This window comes from Elaeis guineensis, chromosome 10 (assembly GCF_000442705.2).
Source record: "Elaeis guineensis isolate ETL-2024a chromosome 10, EG11, whole genome shotgun sequence".
NCBI classification, from domain to species: domain Eukaryota; kingdom Viridiplantae; phylum Streptophyta; class Magnoliopsida; order Arecales; family Arecaceae; genus Elaeis; species Elaeis guineensis.
The window spans coordinates 30,584,033-30,607,261 of NC_026002.2; the positions used below are offsets into that span (position 1 = coordinate 30,584,033).

General features: G+C 40.5%; 3 protein-coding genes across 4 annotated transcripts in view; 2 read left to right on the forward strand and 1 right to left on the reverse strand.

Annotated features, from left to right (window-relative positions):
• Positions 1-13,467, forward strand: part of LOC105052643 (uncharacterized) — a 31,672-nt gene extending 18,205 nt beyond the window's left edge. For both annotated transcript variants that reach the window (XM_029266877.2, XM_073244794.1), the window contains one exon: positions 13,290-13,467. In XM_029266877.2, coding sequence (XP_029122710.1) covers positions 13,290-13,327 — 38 coding nt within the window. In that variant the 3' untranslated portion in view covers positions 13,328-13,467. The remainder of the gene's footprint in view (positions 1-13,289) is intronic.
• Positions 13,468-15,809: 2,342 nt separating this feature from the next.
• Positions 15,810-20,148, reverse strand: LOC105052644 (protein translation factor SUI1 homolog). Its single transcript, XM_010933525.4, has 5 exons — positions 19,994-20,148; positions 17,215-17,317; positions 16,907-17,112; positions 16,741-16,794; positions 15,810-16,071 (listed from the first exon to the last, which is right to left on the reverse strand). Exons 2-5 carry the CDS (start codon positions 17,249-17,251, stop codon positions 16,027-16,029), a joined length of 342 nt encoding a protein of 113 aa, XP_010931827.1. The 5' UTR covers positions 17,252-17,317; positions 19,994-20,148; the 3' UTR covers positions 15,810-16,026.
• Positions 20,149-20,688: 540 nt separating this feature from the next.
• Positions 20,689-23,201, forward strand: LOC105052645 (polyubiquitin). Its single transcript, XM_073244793.1, has 2 exons — positions 20,689-20,843; positions 21,596-23,201. The coding sequence occupies exon 2, from the start codon at positions 21,596-21,598 to the stop codon at positions 22,967-22,969; it is 1,374 nt and encodes a 457-aa protein (XP_073100894.1). The 5' UTR covers positions 20,689-20,843; the 3' UTR covers positions 22,970-23,201.
• Positions 23,202-23,229: the final 28 nt, after the last annotated feature.

Sequence of the window (23,229 nt, forward strand, 5' to 3'; positions counted from 1 at the left end):
CAGTACCCAAGTGGAGACCGGGTCTGGCTCGGAGACTGCATCTCATCCTGGGTCCGCAGCTCCCGACCCTTGGTCGGTGGTCGGGCATTCGGCGATGAAGTCCGTCAGGACCTGAGCCTTTAAGGCAGGCCGCAGTCGGTACTGTATGTCGAACTCGCTGAGCTTCATCGCCCACTTTGCCAGTCGTTTCGATGTGTCCGGTCGGCACAATATTACCCTCAGGGGCTGGTTGGTGAGAACCACGATAGCATGCGCCTGGAAGTATGGACGGAGTCGTTGTGCAGAGACGGTCAGGGCAAAAATCATCTTTTCCATCTCCGAATATCGAGCTTCAGCACCGCGGAGCACTTTGCTGGTATAGTAGATGGGTTGATGGGTTCGGCTCTCATTTTCTCGGACGAGCACCGAACTGACCACCTCAGAGGAGGTGGCCAAATAAAGATACAAGGTCTCCCCGACCTGCAGCTTCACGAGTAGCGGCGGGAAAGCCAAGTATTTCTTCAGATCTTCGAAGGCTCGTTGGCACTCATCCGACCAAGAGAAACCCTTCGCCTGCCGCAAAGTTTTGAAAAATGAGAGGCACCTTTCAGCTGATCGAGAAATGAACCAGCTGAGAGCGACGATTTTTTCGTTCAGCTGCTGGACCTCCTTCTTGGTGTTCGGATGACGCATGTCAATGATCGCCTTTATTTTCTCAGGGTTGGCCTCAATCCCTCGCTGAAAAATGAGGAATCCGAGAAACTTCCCTGAGGTCACCCCAAAAGCGCACTTAGTCGGATTCAGCTTCATTCGATGTTGTCGTAGAGTGCGGAAGGTCTCTTCGAGATCCTGAATATGATCCAGAATCTGCGCACTTTTCACCAGCATGTCATCCACGTATACTTCCATGTTGCGCCCGATCTGATCTTTGAAGATCTTATTGACAAGTCGTTGGTAGGTGGCGCTGGCGTTCTTCAGCCCGAAGGGCATCACCCGGTAACAGTAGAGGCCCTTGGGGGTCACGAAGGCAGTGTGCTCCTCATCTTCGGGCGCCATCTGGATCTGGTTGTACCCGGCAAAGACGTCCATGAAGCTGAGTATTCGAAATTCGGACGTCGCATCCACCAGCTGATCGATCTTTGGAAGTAGAAAGCTGTCTTTTGGACAGGTCCGATTCAGGTCGATATAGTCGATGCAAATTCTCCACTTTCCGTTGGCTTTCTTGACTATGACGACATTGGCGAGCCAATTGGGATATGCGGCTTCTCTGATGAAGCCCGCCTCGAGCAGCTTGTCCACTTCTTCGTCAATGGCCCTCTGTCTTTCGGGAGCAAAGGACCTTTTCTTCTACCTCACCGACCTCATCGTCGGGTCGATGTTGAGTCGGTGGGTTATTGTCTCTGGGGGATGTCCGACATATCTACTGCCGACCAAGCAAATATGTCGGCGTTGGCCGTCAGCAGTTCCGTCAACCGTTGCCGTTCTGGGTCGGGTAGTTGAGACCCGACCCAAACCTTCCGGTCGGGGTTTTCCGCAATCGGGATTGACACGAGTTGTTCGGCCGGCGAGCCCCGTTCTTCCTCCTCCCGTTGGTCTAGTTTGTCGATCGTTAGGGAGCCCCTCAACTCGTCATTCCGGACAGAGATCTGGAAGCATCGACGAGCGAGCTGTTGGTCTCCGCACATCTCCCCGACTCCGTTTCTGGTCGAAAACCGAACTAGGAGATGGTATGTCGAGACGATCGCCTTGAGGGCGTTAAGTCCGGGTCTTCCAAGTATGGCGTTGTAGGCCGAAGGTACTTGGACAACCGCAAAGGTCAAATGAATCGTGCTTTGCCGTGGTTCGGTGTCGGCCGTCACAGGCAGGGTAATTTCACCTTCCGTCGCGACGGCATCCCCGACAAAGCTCATCAAGGGCGTAGAGACCCTCTTGAGTCAGTCGGTTGATAGTTGCATCCGGAAGAAGGTCTAGTAAAACAAAATATTTGTCGAACTTCCATTATCTACAAAAATTCTTTTTACATCATAGTTTGCTATTATTGCCAAAACAACAACAGCGTCGTCGTGGAGAGTTTGGATGCCCCGAACGTCTTCCTCTGTAAAAGTAATCACGTCGTCCGGGTGCAGCTTCTTCATGGGCTCCCCTTTAGCAGACGTCCTCGGGCCAAGTCGTTTGGAAATCATATTGATGACCCCGATCGTCGGCTGATTGGTGGTCGCTTCCTCAGTCGGCGGGGACCGTCGGTCGGCCACAGGTCGAGTCGGTGGGTTCCTCCAGAATTTATCGAGATACTCTCGACAGATGAGAGCTTCGATCTCATCCTTAAGCTGGATGCATTGCTCGGTATTATAGCTGTGGCCCCGGTGGAATCGACAGTACTTTCGTCGGTCGAGGCCTTTTGCCTTCAGAGGTGGAGGCCGTCGCAGGTATTCTTTCCCCTCGATCTCCATCAAAATCTGCGCACGGGGAGCGGAGAGAGAAGTGTAGGAGTCATATCTGGGGCGTGTCGGCCTTGGAATCTGCCGTCGGGGCGACTTTCGGTTTCGTCGCGGGGGCGAGACCTGACCATCAGTCGGGGGCCTGCTAGATTCGGCGGGGTCCCAACCCTTCCTTCGCTTTTCCTTCAGACCCTTGAACTCGGTTGAGCGCCGGTCGGAGGCTCCTTCGTCCGCGCGCATATACTTGTACGCGCGCTCCAGCAATTCGGCATATGTACGGGGGAGGGTCTTGTCCAGGGAGTAGGTGAATCGAGATGCCCTCAGCCCCCGTTTCATGGCCGAGATAGCCATATCTTCGTTGAGGTCCCGGACCTCAAGCGTGGCCGTATTGAATCGCGCCACGAAGTGTCGGAGCGTCTCATTTTCTCCCTGTTTGAGGGAGAAAAGGCTGTCCGATGTTCGCGGTGGCTTCCGGCTGGTGCTGAAGTGAGCCACGAAAGAGTGCTCGAGCTATCCGAAGGAGTGGATACTTTCCGATCGAAGACCGGAGTACCAGGCCCTGGCAGCATTGCGGAGTGTGGCGGGGAAGCCGATGCAAAAGAGGACGTCGGTTGCCCCCTGAATCGTCATTAGAGCTTTATAGCTCTCCAGGTGTTCGATTGGGTCGGTGGAGCCATCGTAGGGCTCCACGTGTGGCATCTTGAGCCGACTGGGGATCGGTTCGTCGAGAATGAGTCGGAAAAGAGGTTGGGCAGTCTGAAAGTCGACGTCGTTCGAAGACTTCTATCCGTCCACCTGCAACTGTGCAAGCCGACGGTCGATTTTCTCGAACCTGCGTTCGTAGTCGTCCGTCCGCCGGTGCTGGGAGACCCCAGGAGTGGAGTCTCCGAAAGATTCTGAGAGGGAGGCGGACGGCGTTCGCGGCTGCTTCTCCTTCCTCGCTCGCTCCAGCTGGGAGGGAGAGAGCCGCTGGGACTGACGGGCATCGCGCCGCGGCCGCCCCTCCTCCTCTCCATGGGAGCGCTGCGGCAGGCGTTCGCGCGGAGACGACAGAGATCGACGCGAGCGTCGGTGGCTGCTCCTAGAGGGCATCAGACGTGCCGTCGGTTGTTGCTGGAGGCTCTTGACCGCATCCGTCAGCACGGTCATCTGCCGTACGATTACTGCGATCTGTGCCTCCGTGGTCACCGCGGGGTGCGGAGAGCTGGGTTCCACCGCGGAGGGTGGCGGAGAGGCCTCTTCCCGACGGGAAGAGCGCCTCGCCGACCCGGTGACTCTCGATCGTTGGGCTCTTGTCTTTGTCATTAGTATCTACTGCTTGAGAATGCCTGCGGTCCCCTACCTGGTGCGCCAATCTGTTACGGCCAATCCCCTCGTCGTCTGGTCGCCGGGAACGAGCGCCTGCAAAAAGGAAGTCCACACTGACCGGAGGCGGCTCCGACGGGGACCCTCCGACGGTCAAGTCAGAAAGGTGACTGGGCAACAGTGAAATGAAGACAGAGAGCTCAATCGAGAGAGAATGAGAAAGGGAGCAAGCCTCTGTTTTTTCCCCCCGGGCCCCTAGCACTGTAGCCTTCCCCGATATATATAGTGGAGCATGGTATGGCGCCGTCATTAATGGCGCGGACAAGTGAGGAATTGTCAACTCACCGTAGACTGCCAGAGTCGTCGTGAAAGTGTCACATCGCCGTGGGGCTGTCAAATCGCTAGGGTTGACAATGCCCTTAGGCGGCGGTGCTGCGTGCTGCTGTCAGGGCTGACAGTCTCTGGCAGCTGTACGGCGATCGGAGGAGTCGACCGACCCTAGGTCGGTGGCCAGCTGTGTGGCGTCGGATGGAGATCCGGATCCCTTTGACGGTCAGCCGGGCATGTTGCGAGAGTCGGCCATCAGACTTCCTGGTTCAGTCGGTCGGGAGAGTGGAAAAGGTCTGTTCGACCGACATATCTTCAGTCGGCAGAGAGCCGTTAATCGGCCGGTGATGGCGTCCAGTCGGTCGGTCGGTCGATCGGTCGGTATGCCCGATCATAAGCTGGCGTGAGCGGAGTCGGTTGGTATTCCCCAACAATTAGCAATGGTAATCTTCTTGCACAATCCATGTCCCACATGTTAGAGAGGGATCAGAAGAGTGAAAAAGCAAATAACTGTTTCATAGTGGAAAAATTCTTATATCTAAGTGCAAAAGAAATGTATGAGGGGAGAAAAAGAAAGGCTAACTTCATTAGATGGAAAGAGGACTTTCTAATTAGAAGCAAATGATTTGTTATGCAATTAAGTATATTCAAGTGACCAATGATAGAGACACAAGATGGTATTCTAGAAGGCTTTTACTTGATTTTCCAAGATTCTACACCCATCAGTTTATAGAAGTAGAACACTTTAAAATCTTACCCCATTGACCTTAGATCAAGGTTTTATATCCTGACGGGACAACAGACATCTCGATCGTTCCATCTTGTTTCTATGAAAAAATAGGATCAGGATGGGGTCGGAATTTTGAAACCCATCTATGCAGTGAGAGAAAGAAAGGAAGAAAGATGAAAGATAAAAAGAAAAGGGAAAGAAGAAGAAGAAGAAAAATGAAAGAAAGAAAGATATAGAGAAGAAAAAGAAAGGAAGAAATGAAGGAAGAAAGAAAAGAGAAAGAAGAAGAAAAGAGAAAAAAAAGGAAGGGATTAAAAAAAAAGAGAAGAAGGGAGGAATGAAAGAAGGTAGAAGAAAAGAAAGAAAATAAGAAAGGAAAGAAAAAAGAAAGAAAGAAAGGAAATAAAAAGCATAGAAAGATGACGGATATATATTGGATGGGATGGGATAGCAAGGCATCCTGTTCTATAGACATCTTTGTCTCATGAGACTTAAAATCTTATCTTAGATCTCAATATACATATAGAGATTTTCAAAATGGACTAGTGAGTAGAAAAAAGAAAAAAAAAGAAAAGAAACAGAGGCCGAAGACTCCAATTGGGAGTCTTCTTCTTCCCCATGTTCGACCAGGAGTAGGACTCCCAAGGCCACTGAAAAACCTTGGGAATACTCCTATAAATCCCCCTTCTCCCCCTCAATAGCCAACCACGACCAGCCTTGAGATCTCCGTCTTCTTCCTCTCGAAATTTCTTGTTGAAGCTGCCGACCCTGTTCTTGTGTTTGCCTCAATTTCTCATCGGAGACCTCACCAGAGTCGAAGGTAAGCCCCGACCCTCCTTCTTTTCTTCTTTCCCCTTTATCCTATAGCTTCGTGCACCCTTGCCGGCCATCGGGATCGTCAAAAAATTCACAAAACATTATGCCCTATTTTTTTTCTATTCGGTCGAGCCCTTTCTTTCTCTTTTTCGACCACCGACACCGCCACCCATGGTGCCGCATCCATGAGTCATGACCCCCACCTCCCTAGCCTCATTCTCCGAAGATCATGACCGTCGATGATTGGCCAATGATCGGAGAAATCCAAAAAAAGGGGTGGGTCCCCTGTTTTTCATTTTTTTTTCTAAATCCCTCGCGGACCGAGCCTTGCTGCTGGTGATCTCTTGCTCCTCGCTGTCAGCCGCCACTGTCGGACCTTCGATCGTGCCGCTGTCTTTCATCGGAGCCCGAGCCATCGAGCCCCTCCCCTCGGTCCCTCCTCTGTTCGGCTAGGAAGAGAAATAAGAAAAGAAAAGAAAAAAAGAAGAAAAAGAAAAGAAAAGGAAAAGAAAAAAAAAGAAAGAAAAAAAAAGAAGGAGAAGAAAAAAATAGAAAAAAAGAGAGAGAATTTTTTCTCTCTTTCCTCTCTCCTCTCTTTACCTTCTCTCTCCAGTTTATCTCTCTAAATTCTTTCTCTATTTTCTCTCTCTAAACCTTTAATATCTTTTTATGAATTTTGTCTCTCTAGGGTCATACTCTCTCTCTCTGATTGCATCACAGATCCTAAGATAAATTTGAGATGAAAATATGATGACCTGAGATTGCTCCGAAATTCATGCAGTAGATTGAATCTCGATCCGATCCTTATTTGAAATTGATAACATCGATCATAGTTAATCCATATTAAGTCATCCTGATATGACCTCTGATGATCTCAATCATGATTGTCACTTTTGAAGGATACGAATATTTTCTCTCCACTTTCTCTCTCTATTTTTTCTCTCATGACCAACTTTCTCTCTCTAAGAAGGTCTATGAATCCTATACCGAGTCATGCCTTCATCTTTTAGGGACTCATATTGACTCTAACAAGATGATCTGAAGTTGTTTTGATATCCGTGCTGTATGTCAACCTCATTTGATCATATCAAGTATCTTTCTCAATCATGATTGTCACTTTTGAAGGATACGAAGATTCTCTCTCCATTTTCTCTCTCTACTTTCTCTCTCATGATCAATTTTTTCTCTTTAAGAAGGTCTATAAATCATGTACCGAGTCATGCCTTCATCTTTTAAGGGCTCATATTGACTTTAATAAGATGATCTGAAGTTGCTTCGATATCTGTGCTGTATGTCAACCTCATTTGATCATATCAAAGTATCTTTTAAATTCATTATTAATGAACTCTATTGATTGATCTTGATCTAATATGTACTTTATAATTTCTTAATCAAGTCACTTAAATCTGACCCTCAGATCAGAGATCTTGAATTGCCCTAGTATCTGGATGGTCCGACACATCCGATCAACAGTCCTCTTTCCTTATGATTTAATCTTATTATATACATGGAATAGAAATTGATGATGATTTGATATTTTGAATAGGATTAGCTAATTCTTCTAACGAAGTCTGAAGATCTAAGATGAATGAGATAAGTGGATCTTATGCTCTTTATTTATTTTTAAATAATCATATTTTCATGCAAAAAATTATTGTTGATGAAATCATATTTTTCATAAAATAAGGATCACCATATGTGATATGAAAAAGCATATTTTATTATGAGTATTGATTCCATTAATGTGTTTTATGAAAATAGCATGATTATGAAGTATGAATTTTATTATTTTCCCATCTATGTATATTAATATTTTAAAAAAAAGATATAAGGATTTCAAAGGCTCTCAGATAGCTATGAACGAATCCCTTCGAGAAGATCAACAACCGGAGCTAGCATCCACATGAAATATAGCCCTGCCAGCGGATATAAAGTTGGCGCATGAAACAAGAACTTTGTCGATTAAGAAATATGACCATATCACGGGTATAATAGTGACCTCAGCATGAATATCTGGGAGCAATATTTTGAAACTTGATATGAATATATGACAAGAATGATTCATGATTCATGATTTTATGCATGCATGATTGGTTTATGATTTATTTTATTATATACTCTATGAAATATTTTATTTTGTATTATCTATTATTTTTTAAATATTACATTATCATGAAAAATTTATGCTTGATCCGATAAGAAAGCACAAGTTCTACTTACTGAGCTAGTGTAGCTTATATTCTTTTTATTTTTTTTTCTTTTATAGAGAAAAAAGGTTAGGATCGATGGAGGATTTAAACTTAAAGATTTGCGTAGCAAGCTTGAAAATTTGGTAGCGAAAGTTTAGTTTATTTTATGATCACGGATTTATAGTTATTTGTAAATGTTGAGATTTGGGTTGGTACTTGCTTTTGGATTTAGATACTCTGAACCAATATTGGTTCAATTATTTGATGAATAATAGAATTGAATCTTTTTATTTGATGGATTTTAGATGATTATGATGGATTGGCTTCGTGTTATTGTGGGCTCCATCCCTCGGTAGCATGGCCGTGTTATGTCTCTAATTTAGGACGTGACATTTTATGGTATCAGAGTTTAGGTTATGATCATTGGAGATTATGATATAAGTGATTAGGATATGATAGAATAATATCAGAGCTTAGGTTTAAGATCACTGAGATTATGAAGTGATAATAAAACTTTATGTATGATCAATAGGATGTGATAGAGTGGAGTATGATGGATGATATCAGAGCTTAAGATTATGATCATTAAGGACGTGAATGAATGATATAAAGTTTAGGTTATGATCACTAGAGAATATGACTTAAGTGGTATTTGAGCTTAAGGTTATCATTATTCGAGATTGTGACTTTAGTGATATTTGAACTTGAGGCTAAGATCATGAGGAACATGATAGATATAAAAGAAAAGATTTAATAATTTGATTTCGAATCAATAGGTATTATGATGAAATTGATGCATAAGTGGTATATGATGTCTATAATAGAATTGATGAGTTATATTTTAGATTTCAATTAGTAGGGTTGACCTGAGTATGAGAAGTGATGATCCTAGAATGAAATGAGAGGTATTGATATGTTATGTTGGGTATATTTGATGATATTAAAATGCTAAACTTATATGGATAAAGGACATGATAACTTTGCTGATTTTGATGTTAATTTTTTTGCAAAGAAAGGTTGGTTTGAAAATTGTCTAAATGATTGTAAGGTAAATCGAAGGTTAACTTAAATTAATTTTAGATATATGGGATTCTTGAGGAGTGGTGAAGCTTATGTAATAAGTTCAAACATAGAAGGTGGATGAAGATTTAATTTTGATGTACTATGCCTAAGAGATAGTAATGATAAGAAAACTTAAAATTTTGCACTAAGTTTTATATGAAATCTGAAGTTGGATCTATCTTTGATTGATTTAACATACAAAGATATTTTTATTATTAATAGACTTAGATAATTTGGTAAGTTGAGATCATAGTGCATAGCAAAAGCATGGTGGTCTGAATTGATTAAAAATTTTAATCTTTTAAATCAAAAGATATTATAGAATACATTAGTTGTAAATAAGGAAGAATTTTATTGATAAAGAAAGGATACTATAGATCTTAATCTAATCTGATCATAGTTCGATAATTTTTATCAGTAGATTATTTTATTGTAGATAATGCCAAGAAGAATCCTAGATATCTCAAACAATATAACTTAGTTTTGAGGATGAACTTTTTTTTAGGAGGGTAGAATGTAATATCCAGTTTTGAAAATCTAGCCCCATCAGGTCCATAGAAAAAAAAAAAAAAAAGAAACAAAGAACGAAGACTCTCGTTAGGAGTCTTCTTCTTCCCCATATCCGACCAAGAGTAGGACTCCCAAGGCCACTGAAAAACCTTGGGAAGACTCCTATAAATCTTCCTTCTCCCCCTCAATAGCCAGCCATGACCAGCCTTGAGATCTCCATCTTCTTCCTCTCGAAATTTCTCGTTGAAGTTGCCGATCCTATTTTTGTGTTCGCCTCAATTTTTCATCGGAGACCTCATCGGAGTCGAAGGTAAGCCCCGACCCTCCTTCTTCTCTTCCTTCCCCTCTTTCCTATAGCTTCGTGCACCCTCGCCGGCCATCGGGATCGTCGGAAAATCCACAAAACATCATGCCCTATTTTTTCCCTATTCGGTCGAGCCCTTTCTTCCTCTTTTTCGGCCACCAGCATCGCCACCCATGGTGCCGCACCCATGGGTCATGACCCCCACCTCCCTAGTCTTCTTCTCTGAAGATCATGGCCACCGGTGATCGACCAATAATCGGAGAAATCCAAGAAAAGGGACGGGTCTCCTGTTTTTTATTTTTTTTCTAAATCCCTCACTGGCCGAGCCTCACTGTCGGCGATCTCTTACTCCCCGCTGTCGGCCACCATTGCCGGACCTCCGACCGTGCCGTCGCCCTTCATCGGAGCTCGAGCCACCGAGCCCCTCCCCTCGGTCCCTCCTCTGTTTGGCCAGGAAGAGAAATGAGAAAGGAAAAGAAAAAAAGAAGAAGAAGAAAAGAAAAGGAAAAGAAAAAAAAAGAAAGAAAAGAAAAAAAAAAGAGAAAAGTAGAAGAAGAAGAAGAAAAAAAAAGAGAAAATTTTTTTTCTTTTTCCGCTCTCCTCTCTTTATCTTCTCTCTCTGATTTCTCTCTCGAAATTCTTTTTCTATTTTCTCTCTCTAGACTTTTTATCTCTTTTTATGAATTTTGTCTCTCTAAGATCATTCTCTCTCTCTGATTACATCATAGACCCTAGGATAAACTTGAGATGAAAATATGATGATCTGAGATTGCTCCAAAATTCGTGCAGTAGATTGGATCCCGATCCGATCCTTATTTGAAATTGATAACATCGATCATAGTTAATACATATTAAGTCACTCTGATATGACCTTTGATGATCTCAATCATGATTGTCACTTTTGAAAGATACGAAGATTCTCTCTCCACTTTTTCTCTCGACTTTTTCTCTCATGACCGACTTTCTTTCTCTAAGAAGGTCTATGAATCCTGTATCCAGTCATGCTTTCATCTTTTAAGGGCTTATATTGACTCTAACAAGATGATCCGAAGTTGCTTTGATATCCGTGCTATATGTCAACCTCATTTGATCATATCAAGTATCTTTCTCAATCATGATTGCCACTTTTGAAGGATACGAAGATTCTCTCTCCACTTTCTCTCTCTATTTTCTCTCTCATGATCAATTTTCTCTCTCTAAGAAGGTCTATGGATCCTGTACCGAGTCATGCCTTCATCTTTTAAGGGCTCATATTGACTCTAATAAGATGATCTGAAGTTGCTTCGATATCCGTACTGTATGTCAACTTCATTTGATCATATCAAAGTATCTTTCAAATTCATTATTAATGAACTCTATTGATTGATCTTGATCTAATCTGTGCTTTACAATTTCTTGATCAAATCACTTAAATCTGACCCTTAGATCAGAGACCCTGAATTGTCCTGGTATCTGGATAGTTCGACACATCCGATCAATAGTCCTCTTTCCTTATGATTTAATCTTATTATATACATGGAATAGAAATTGATGATGATTTGATATTTTAAATAGGATTAGCTGATTCTTCTAACGAAGTCTGAAGATCTAAGATGAATGAGGTAAGTAGATCTTATGCTCTTTATTTATTTTTAAATAATCATATTTTTATGTAAAAAATTACTGTTGATGAAATCATATTTTTCATAAAATAAGGATCAGCATACATGATATGAAAAAATATATTTTATTATAAGCATTGATTCCATTAATGTGTTTTATGAAAATAGCATGATTATGAAGCATGAATTTCATTATTTTTTCATCTATGTATATGTATGTTTTAAGAAAAAGATATAAGGATTTCAAAGGCTCTCAGAGAGCTACAAACGAATCCCTTTGGGAAGGTCGACAACCGGAGCTAGCATCTACACGAAACATGGCCCTGCCAGCAGGTATAAAGTTGGCGTATGAAATAAGAACTTTGTCGATTAAGAAACATGGCCTTGTCATGGGTATAATAGTGACCTTAGCACGAATATCTGGGAGCAATATTTTGAAACTTGACATAAATACATGATAAGAATAATTTATGATTCATGATTTTATGCATACATGATTGGTTTATGATTTGTTTTATTATATGTTCTATGAAATACTTTATTTTATATTATTTATTATTTTTTAAATATTATATTATCATAGAAAACTTATGCTTGATCTGATAAGAAAGCGCAAGTTCTACTTACTGGACTAGTATAGCTCATATTCTTTTTATTTTTTTTTCTTTTATAGAGAAAAAAAGGTTAGGATCGATGAAGGATTTAAACTTGAAGATCTGCGTAGCAAGCTTGAAAATTTGGTAGCGAAAGTTTAGTTTATTTTATGATCACGGATTTATAGTTATTTATGAATGTTGAGATTCGGATTAGTACTTGCTTTTGGATTTAGATGCTCTGAATCAATATTGGTTCAATTATTTGATGAATAATGGAATTGAATCTTTTTATTTGATGGATTTTAGATGATTATGATGGATTGACTTCGTGTTATCGTGGGCTCCATCCCTCGATAACATGATCGTATTATGTCCCGAATTTAGAGCGTGACATATAGAAATTTCCACAATAGACTAGTGAGTAATTAAATATTGGACCTCCATCAACTCTAGCATTGAAAGCTTCTTTCTCTTTTCTCTTTTATTTATAAAGTTTGAGAGAAATTAATTATGTAAGTTTATTGGCAGGCCACTTTCTTGATACCAAGTTCTTTGACATTATTGTTTAGCAGTTGTTTTTTTTCTTTTTCTTTTTCGGGTACAGATAGGTTAGCAGTTGGTTGTAAAATATCTAGGAACTTGGAAGGGTAATATCTAGATCAACAAAACCAGAACATTTTTATGGCATCAAATTTATTGGGTAATATATGTACTGTCATAACATAAATTACTTTTGAGTCTTGTTCCAAATGTCTTTTAGCCCTGGTTTGGAAGGTTCTCTGTACATACCCCCTTCTTTAGTAAAAATATAACACAATAAGCTCGGGTCTTGCTTGAAAAGAGAAAAGAAGAGAAGTGCACCAGCTAAATATTGGGAATACATCAATGGAGGTCCACAACAATCGGTGCTTCATTTCACACGCATCAAATATATCCAGCCCTAGTTAAAATTAGGGTAACAAAGTAACCTTCTCAGACTAGGATCATTGAGCATTGGTGGGTAGATCAAATAAACTATTTTATGAAGTGTGTGGCCTAATTAGTTATGGTTTGAAGCAGAGTAATTGTCAAATATATTGGTATTAGATCGAGTATTTTTAGTGTCGAGATAGACATACACTGGTTCATAAGTATTATCTTAATAGAGACACATAACACCGTTGTGTCAAATGATGTTGAACATACATCTGATACTGAATTTATCTACATTTCTTATGTATAGTGGTATTCTATTCAAATAGAAGATATTTTTGTAAAACATACGAGAAATAAATGGAAAATTACTATATTTCATTAGTGTGTTTGTTTAAGGAGAAGAAAGGATGAAGCTAAGCAGGTTTTTTGTAATTATTAAACAATCATGTGTGGTTTCTATTTCTCAATACCCAAAATAATTCATCCTTTGACAATTCTTTTTAATATCTGTCTGCAGTATACGCCCAAAAAGAAGAAGCTGAAACGCTATTTTAGTTGCTTTGCGATGGGTTGATTTTCCTGGATCAAGTCCTTAATCACGTCAAGTCTGTGCTGATTGAGGACAGAAATCCTGTCTTTGTCTCTATGTGAAGATCATATGCATGTTCTTATCAAAAAAAAAAAAAAAACAAAAAGATCATGCGCATGTTCCACTTAACTATGAGTGGCACAATTATTCTCCAAATTTAAAATATTTCTCTTATGAGCATGTAACCAAATGACAATAATAATAAAGATCAGCAAATAACTCTGCTCATCAAATCTTGAAGGAGCAAAATCGAACTGTTGTTGAGATGCATGTTAAAAATAAAATTTTGTACTTACAAATTTCTGATTTACGAGTTTGCCTTTTCATGTGTTTACACAAATATCTTCAATTTTGGTATATTTTTCAATAGCTTAATAACCCTTGATTTTTTTTTTTCTTTTTCTGAGGAAAAGATGGGTACAGACTATCCACATTTCATGAAAGTAAGTTCAATCAATTCATCACTTCAAAAAAGATCAATATATTTCTGAAATTTAGCAGATACAGGTAGAGATGGTTGTGCCCAAATACTATTAACCCCTTCGAAATTAGGTACTTCGCTTTGACGAATATATATATGTATATATAATATGCATATAATTTACTCCGCAACCTTTCCGCCATACAGCAGCCAGCAACATATCCCAGCCAACTCTTAGCTTCTTCCTATTTTCTTAACTCTCCAGATATGCTAACAAGAGAACAAGTGCCTAGGCCAACCATTCCAGTTGATTTTGGATTTTAAAATGATCCTTTTGGAATAGGGACATCTCCAAAACAAAATATAGGCAATTTCTTTCACATTATGACATGAAAAAATAAGCCCTAGGAGCCAGCTATGATCTCATAACCAGATTGTTGGCAGCCAATACACACCAAATAAAGTTTCTCATCTAATCAGGAGCCTGAAGTCTGCACACAGTAGAGGCACGTAATTAGGTTTAAGAAATCTGTAAAATGAACTGATGATAAAAATTTGACCACCTCTAAGTCTATCACAACCATCGGCTGGCCTAATTAGGTTTGAGAAATCCATGAGATTATTAAATTCAATTACCAATCCATCTTCCAGATTTCTTTTGAACATCAAACTCCTGAAAACCCCATCAGAAATTTGGCACTGAGAAGCGCTAGCAGCATTTTCAATCGAGGCAATGTAGTACAACTTAAAAATATCAAAATGGTAAATCATTGTTTCATACATGATGCCACAATTTAATAGTCCCCCCATTGCCCAAAAGAAGGGTATTACAGTAGCGAAAAATATCTTTAACCCTTAGAACTACTTTCTAGAAGTGAGAAGACTTGAGAGGTTATCTAAATTTAGAGGCATCCTCGCATAATTCACACACGATCTTCCAAATCTGCTCATCTCCATTACCTCATAATGCTATGTTTATCTCCCTCAAATACTTCAACTCAAGATCTCCTCAGCCTTAAATGTAGAAATATGCCTCCGATGTAGCCTCTTGATTACCCAACCTGGAGTCCAAGATGAAATAAACCGGTAAAGAAGACAGAACAGAGTTCATCAAAGTTAACCTTCCACCAATGGATATGGTCTTAGCAGATTGTTTAGCAAGCCTTTTCAAAAAAGGTGATCGATTAGCCACCTTCAACCCATGTGATCTTAGAGGAAGCACAAAATATTCAATAGGATAGATCATTTGCTTATAATTCAAAATAGCAATGAATAGCTCACCCGGTCCCGCCTCACTTGCATTCTATGGCTTTCTTAATTTTTTTATATCCACAAGTTGACCCTCCAATTTACCCAAGAATCCTATGTTTTTTATCCAAAGTTCAAACTGTAATTGAGGTGAAATGAACAACCATTATAATTATTAAAAAAATAAATAAATAAAACAAAAACAGCAATACAAAGGGCTAGCCAATTTGACAGAGCCACGAAGGTCACCATATCCAGCTCATCTATGAATTTTATGATCCTAAAATTTCCTCTAATTAGTAGAATCTTTTTTCTTCCCAGTACCGTCCATATATGGGTATTGCTCGAATAATTTCTAATGCCATCCAAGAGTAAAAATCATTCTCAAGAATACGTCCAGCATTAAACAAGCCCTGTGAGAAAAAAAAATATTAAAGCTTCGTAAGCCAACCCTAGCAGGCAAAGACTACTCCAAGAACAGGGTCGCTCACTTTCAACCGGTAATGGATGCTCATAAATTAACAAAATTCAGCCAAAAGTACCGGACACTTTTTGACCACTTGATATTGATCCTCCCAAAACCACCCTCCTGTGAAACCAGTGTCAGCCGCATGCTAACCAAAACCCCTGCAAAATTCGAGCACCAGCTACAGCCATATCGATGCAACTAAAAGAAAACATAGGATGTCTTACAGCTACTGGAAGTTGGAAGGCTAGATGTCAATCCCTGCGTTATAACCCATAACAACAGATTGAAACATCCATAAATCCTGAACATGTAAATGGACAATCGAAAAGTTAAAGCAAAAGTCAGGAAAGATGATATTCTCCTATTACAGATAAGGACATAGAAGCCGGTCATCTTGCCAACAGATCCACTAAAACCTCAAACCAGAAACAGACATAAATAATATTATCAGCGTCACTAGCTCGACAATAACATTACAGTCTGTAAAACCTACAGACTGGTTTGGTTTCTTCTCAATACGTACGTACTCAAAATCCATGAATCTTGATATGTTCCTTCTTAACAATGCCAGCCTGCAGATAAAATAAAACAAGGTTAGCCAGGATGATGCATCCATGGATAATAAACCAAGGCTGTTAGAGCTCTTTCAGTGTCCCCACGAACAATTCACTTTGTATGCAATAAGCACAAGATCAACCATCTTCTTCATGAAGATGACACAGATGACAAGCGTGTTTATGAGTGCACACACGTATTTGTGCGCATTTTGTTTGGTTTCCTCTTAAGCAATAAGGGAGTTGTTTGAATGTCAATGTCTACTCATTCATGGGTGCACGAACATCCCCTGTATGGATTCTTGACCACTGTACCGGATGAGAGATGATGAGGGGAAAAGAAAGGAAGAATTAGAAGACAATCGATCCCCTAATCCATGTGTTCACCAACATTCCCCTGTGATGCTATATCAATCTAAATTGGAAATTTGTAACATTCCAAATACATCAAAATTTGCTGGACCCGTCCCCCACAATCTTCAACTTTTTTATCCTCCAGCTCCCCTTTTCACACAGGAAATGGTTCTTGGGCGTCCAAACAGGCCCACAAAATGAGAAGGAAATTTATAAATGGCGAACTTTTCAAGGTCTCTATGTTGGTACTACATTCTATCAGTTCATGCACTAGGCCTTCTAAATCACACCATAGCAGAGACTCTAACCAGAAAGGTAAGTAGCAAGTTGTACCTGAACTAGAAAAGTAGCGACGTTCTTCCGCTGATCACCTTGAAGCTGAATAACCTATAAATGATGAAAAGAAAGACACCGATTAATCTTTTCACAAGCTCATGGACGCATATATATGAGAATACTCACATGTCATATCCCTCAACTACATATAACAATATAATACCTGGCCCAACTCAGGGTCCTGGACAACGGTACCATTGCAGCAGAACTCCTTCTTGAGATCCTTCAAAATCTTGTTATAGCTGAATTCTTTTTTCAATCCCTGCACAGTGGTCAGACTCTTCCTGCCATTCCGCTGCTGTATGCGCACATGGACATACTCCTTTGCACCAGCACCAGAGTCGTCAGCATTTGCTTCAGCAAACGGATCTAAACCCCAAAAGATTAACGCAGGTTTAGCATGCCTTTATCATATCAATAGTTGTAATAGAAATCTCCACATTCATAATCAACGATCATCAGTTAAAATACCAAATGTGGTGGGGAGCTGGACGTTGAGATCAGACATGAACTCTTGACTGTGGCGAGTTGAAGAGAACAAATAAACAATGCTTTGCTTTCTTATCAGTTAGGCCTGAAAAAGTATGAGACGAACACTATTAATCTTCCATGTGTGAGTTAAAATGCCACTTGCTCATGAAAAATCTGACAAAGCTTTTTTTCCCATTTCCAGAAATAACTAGACAGGAGGCTTTTCAGATGTTATTCAACTTCAATGTAAAGAAGCACACATCACTCTGGGAGGAAAAAAGTGGGAACAGTAAGACAATGTGTTTCCTTAGTTCGGACTTCAGTTGAATTCAATTTTGCCTTGCTCCTCAACAGATGTTTTATTTTCAAATGTTGTCCAAAAATCCAAACCAAAATCAAATATTTCTAAACAAAAGTAGCCCAAAAGGATCCAACACTAGGGTTTGTTTCATATTTCAAAACAAAAGTAGCTGAGCCATTATCAGGTGTCTCTGCTAAAGTTTATCATTTCATACTTTCTTTAAAGTCAACAGGGTGGTACATACTAGCTCAATATGTACCACGCCCCTGCAGTTCTAGTGCTTGACACACACTGGTACAACAGCATGCCAACTACCAGCAGACAGCAGGTACTGCACTAGTGCTGAACATTGCTAAAAAGCACTAAATTGGTACATATTTTCATGCCATGTACACCAGTTAGCACTTAAATCCATGTGCTAAAAATCAGAAAGGAATTGTTTAATTGAAAATTCAAGTTTCAAGGTTTTACCAATATTTGGTACCATTGCAATATTAAGTTTTACGAGACTTGAGAGCAAAAATAAGTTTTTTGACATAGGTTTCACGAATCCTAGATCTTAACTTTTAAACATGCTACCATACATTATATTTCCATCAAATATATTAAATGATGTACCACACTAAACAAAATTCTATAACTATCTTATATTAAATAATAGTCAACGGATTCAGTATACAGCCTTGAGAAATCCATAGACATAGAAATACTGCATTTTTATTTTTCTAAAACATTCATAATTTTTATACTGATTCATTTTTTTCTAACCTCAACCAAACTACCAAAACGGTTGAATCTCATAGTCATCTTGTCTTGCTGAAATTTAAACTTGGAACTCCATCCTTAAAATACATCTCGCTACAATGTATATTAAACTACAAGGCATCAAACATATAGCAGATTCACATCACCATGCATTCCATGATCAAATAAAATCCATGTTTTAACGGAAAAAACATTGTGCTACAAATTCAATTTAGGCTATTTATTCAAGCAGCCATTATTCCCATATATTCCATAATTTTACTTAAGGAGGATTATGCAAAACCATTGTCAGCTAACAATTTGGCAAACCATTTTTCTATCAGGAAAGTACCATTAGCAAGGAAGCAGAACTTGATGGATATTGTTCCAAAAATTGGTATACAACACAGAGAAACTCATAGCTAGAACCTGGTACTGTAGGAATAATGTTAAGACAATTATGCACATTCCCTTAAATTAAACATTAAACTCAATTTTGAAGTATGACAATTTTATAAACAATCCAATGGCAAAAATCATTCTTATCAAGTCATTCACAAATTATGCAGCACAATGTTATTAATCCATTTCACAATGTTCCAACAAGTCACATTCACAAATGAATCCTGGTGCTCATTTAGATTTTGTACTTTGAACCGCTCACTTCATTTAAAAATAAATAAATAAATAATAAAAGGACAGGAAAAGTAGTCCTATGTGACACCTAACCTACAAACAACAGCGAGCTCAACCCAAGTTCGGTCTTCTGCAACACCGAATCTTAAACAAACAATGTTCGAAAAAACTAATTAATTTAACTCCACTAGATAATGTTCTGGTTGAACCAAACTAGACTCTACCAAATCAATTCAGAGTTACAATCAGATCCAGGTCACCACATCAAGATTGGAATCAAAGTGTCCTGAGCCCACATGATTTTGGAGCAAAGACTAGTTTGAACTCCAAAACTTAGGCATGCGCACGTCAAGATGGCAGCAAGCATATCATAAATTACAACGAATGATGGAAGAATAGAATGGAAAATTTCATTAAAAAAAATAATAAGTAACTTTATCGTGAATATACAACAGAAAATTCAGTCAACCAACATGAAAAATGCAAACCAATTAATAATATAATGTCTTGTAATATAATTACTAGAATTAAATAGCAAAAGTTGTATATACGATGCAATATGAGTACAAGAATTATCATGTACCAAGACTAATTCTTATTTAAAGTTTGGCAACTATCTTTTTCTTTAATGGAACTAACTACATCTAGATGAACTACGAAAAGAAATCAAGTATAATCAACCAAATTTCAGGTATCAATTATACAACAATAAAACAGTAGCACCGACATTAGATCCATAACATCTAAACCTACCTCCTCACAGAAAAAAGAAAAAAAAAAGCATTTTTTTTTTTTTTTGTTCAAGCAGTCATGTAGAACAAACCATAACCGATTCCAATCCCTCAAACAACAACAAAAAAATTATATAAAAAAAAAAAAACCTAATTTCCCAATTAACTCCGAAGGAATCCCACCAAGAAACCGTCACATAACAAATTTCATGCATCAAGAAGAATTAAATAGGGCAAAACAAAAGGAAATCCCTAAAGTGAAACAAAGTAAACATAATTGAAGAAAATAATCCACGGAACCACGAATAAAACCATAATTCCACCATCAAAGAACGTAGCAAAATCAACAGAGACAAATCTTCGAAACCTGGTCGGAGATCGGGCTTCCCAACTCGCAAAACCCTACAAATCGGTGCGCCAAAAACTCGAAAGACGAGAGATCGAAGGCTGAGGATAAGGTGAGAGATCTAGAACCTACCCTCGTTAAATAACTAGGAGCCGCCGGCCCTAGATAGAATCTTGGACGCAAGCCTTCATAAAAATATCTATGCGGGAACAACATCTGCCGTCCAAGTTCATCAAAACTAAAAGATCAAGCGTTTTACGTTGAAGAGGGCATATAAATTATATGAGAGTGGAATATTTGTGATGCGGATGTGACCATGGGTAGCTGGTTAGGGTCAGTGAATCGTTGGCATCTAGAACGATCTGATAGACTATTGTGGACCGTACAAACGGTCAGGATCCTCCCATCTTGCGAATTCCGAATCTCTCAAGATACTCCTTTTGGACCCGGGTTGAATATTTAAGGAATATTAAATAGGGCCCGATCCTAGTCCGACCCGATCCGAATTCCGAGAAAAATATCAGAATATCTACCGGTAACAGACAAATAAACATGAGATAAACAACTCTCATCAGCTCTAGTGCCGTCATCTTTAACGGCATGATTAACGGTCACCTAAAACGCGGGGACCGCCTCGTTTCCTTTTCTCCCGCCACCTCCCGGTAAACTTCCCGTCGAAGCGGACGTCCCACGGATCGACGTGTGACGGTTCTATTGGAGGGTAGCCCGTGGCGGTAACGTTAGGGCTGTCATCTTAACCAAGGGAGTCGGTCGATTGCAGCTATAAATAGAGCCCCAACCCGTCGTTCCCCTCTCGTTCTATTCCTCTTTCCGATCGCTAAGGGAAAAGGCTCCTAAATTTTCTCTCAAGGTATTTATTTCTTCTCTAGTTTTAAAATTATTAATTTATGTTCTTTTTGTTGCTTATTTTTAATTTTTTTCGTTTACGTTATTTGTCTTTAACCGGCGATCGTTCGTTCTGTATGGTGAGCGTACGTGCGCATCGGTGAATCTGCGTTTGATATTTTGTTTTCGTATAGTAATTTTTATTAGGTTTATTGGTTATGATCTTGCGTTTTTAATTTTTGTGGTATCTATGCGATCTGATCTTCTCCGTCTGGTGGTTATTTGTTTTACCACTGGTTATCCGATCTGCGTTTCATTTGTGGATTTTAGTTATCCGATCTGGTTCGGTATTATAGATCATGAGAGTCGGTTATCTGATGATCGAATCTTAGTTAATTTTGTTTTCTGTTCTTGGTTTCTGCCTATCTGGCTTCAAGGATCTCTGGTTTATTTGTTACTTAACCTTCTATTTGAAATGTTTTGTGTTTTTAAGATTATAAATTTGGGGGTCGGAGTTTTCTCGGATCTGTATCTTTTTCATGTTTCGTGTCACAGATTCTTTCTTTTCATGGTTTTTGGTGTGATATGCTCAGGCCATCGTCGATTTAAATTTTTCTTAAATGGTATCTTCCTCGATCTATTTATTTGCTTATCTGAGCCGATCTTTGTCTTTTTCTCTATTTTCTTTTGGTTTCTAGTCGATTTTTTGGGATTTTTATGGTTGATCTTCTGCTTTGATGTCCCTAATGATTTTATCTCTTGGATCTCTTATTACAGATGCAGATCTTCGTCAAGACCCTCACTGGCAAGACCATCACCCTCGAGGTGGAGTCCTCGGATACCATTGACAACGTCAAGGCAAAGATCCAGGACAAGGAGGGCATCCCCCCAGACCAGCAGCGTTTGATCTTTGCTGGCAAGCAGCTCGAGGATGGCCGCACTCTGGCCGACTACAATATTCAAAAGGAATCCACCCTTCACCTTGTCCTCCGCCTCCGTGGTGGCATGCAGATCTTCGTGAAGACCCTCACCGGGAAGACCATTACCCTGGAGGTCGAGAGCTCTGACACCATTGATAATGTGAAGGCTAAGATCCAAGACAAGGAGGGAATTCCCCCGGACCAGCAGAGGCTGATCTTTGCCGGCAAGCAGCTCGAGGATGGCCGTACTCTGGCCGACTACAATATTCAAAAGGAATCCACCCTTCACCTTGTCCTCCGCCTCCGTGGTGGCATGCAGATCTTCGTGAAGACCCTCACCGGGAAGACCATTACCCTGGAGGTCGAGAGCTCTGACACCATTGATAATGTGAAGGCTAAGATCCAAGACAAGGAGGGAATTCCCCCGGACCAGCAGAGGCTGATCTTTGCCGGCAAGCAACTGGAGGATGGCCGTACCCTTGCCGATTATAATATCCAGAAGGAATCTACACTCCATCTCGTCCTCCGCCTTCGTGGTGGTATGCAGATCTTTGTCAAGACCCTCACTGGGAAGACCATTACCCTGGAGGTCGAGAGCTCTGACACCATTGATAATGTCAAGGCTAAGATCCAAGACAAGGAGGGAATTCCCCCGGACCAGCAAAGGCTGATCTTTGCCGGCAAGCAACTGGAGGATGGCCGTACCCTTGCCGATTATAATATCCAGAAGGAATCTACACTCCATCTCGTCCTCCGCCTTCGTGGTGGTATGCAGATCTTTGTCAAGACCCTCACTGGGAAGACCATTACCCTGGAGGTCGAGAGCTCTGACACCATTGATAATGTCAAGGCTAAGATCCAAGACAAGGAGGGAATTCCCCCGGACCAGCAGAGGCTGATCTTTGCCGGCAAGCAACTGGAGGATGGCCGCACCCTGGCTGATTATAATATCCAGAAGGAATCTACACTCCATCTCGTCCTCCGCCTTCGTGGTGGTATGCAGATCTTTGTCAAGACCCTCACTGGGAAGACCATCACTCTTGAGGTCGAGAGCTCGGACACGATTGACAACGTGAAGGCTAAAATTCAGGACAAGGAAGGCATTCCTCCGGACCAGCAGCGTTTGATCTTTGCTGGAAAGCAACTGGAGGATGGCCGCACCCTGGCGGATTATAACATCCAAAAGGAGTCTACTCTTCACTTGGTGCTCCGCCTCCGTGGTGGCCAGTAATTTCTGGTCTCAAGACATACTGCTGCTCCTACTGTCAAGGTCTCTGTTATTTAGTGTCTGTGCTGCTTTGTCAAGTGTCGCCGTATTTGTGTGTTGTCCAGTGTTCATGGTGGGTTGAACCGATTTCAACCTCTTGTTTTCTTTTTTAGTCTCATGGTTATATGAAATACGAAACTCCCGATGGAGCGGCAGTAACTAGTGGTAATAATATAGTGGTATTTGGTATTTTAGATATGGTTTTCTCTGGCTTTAGCTTATTA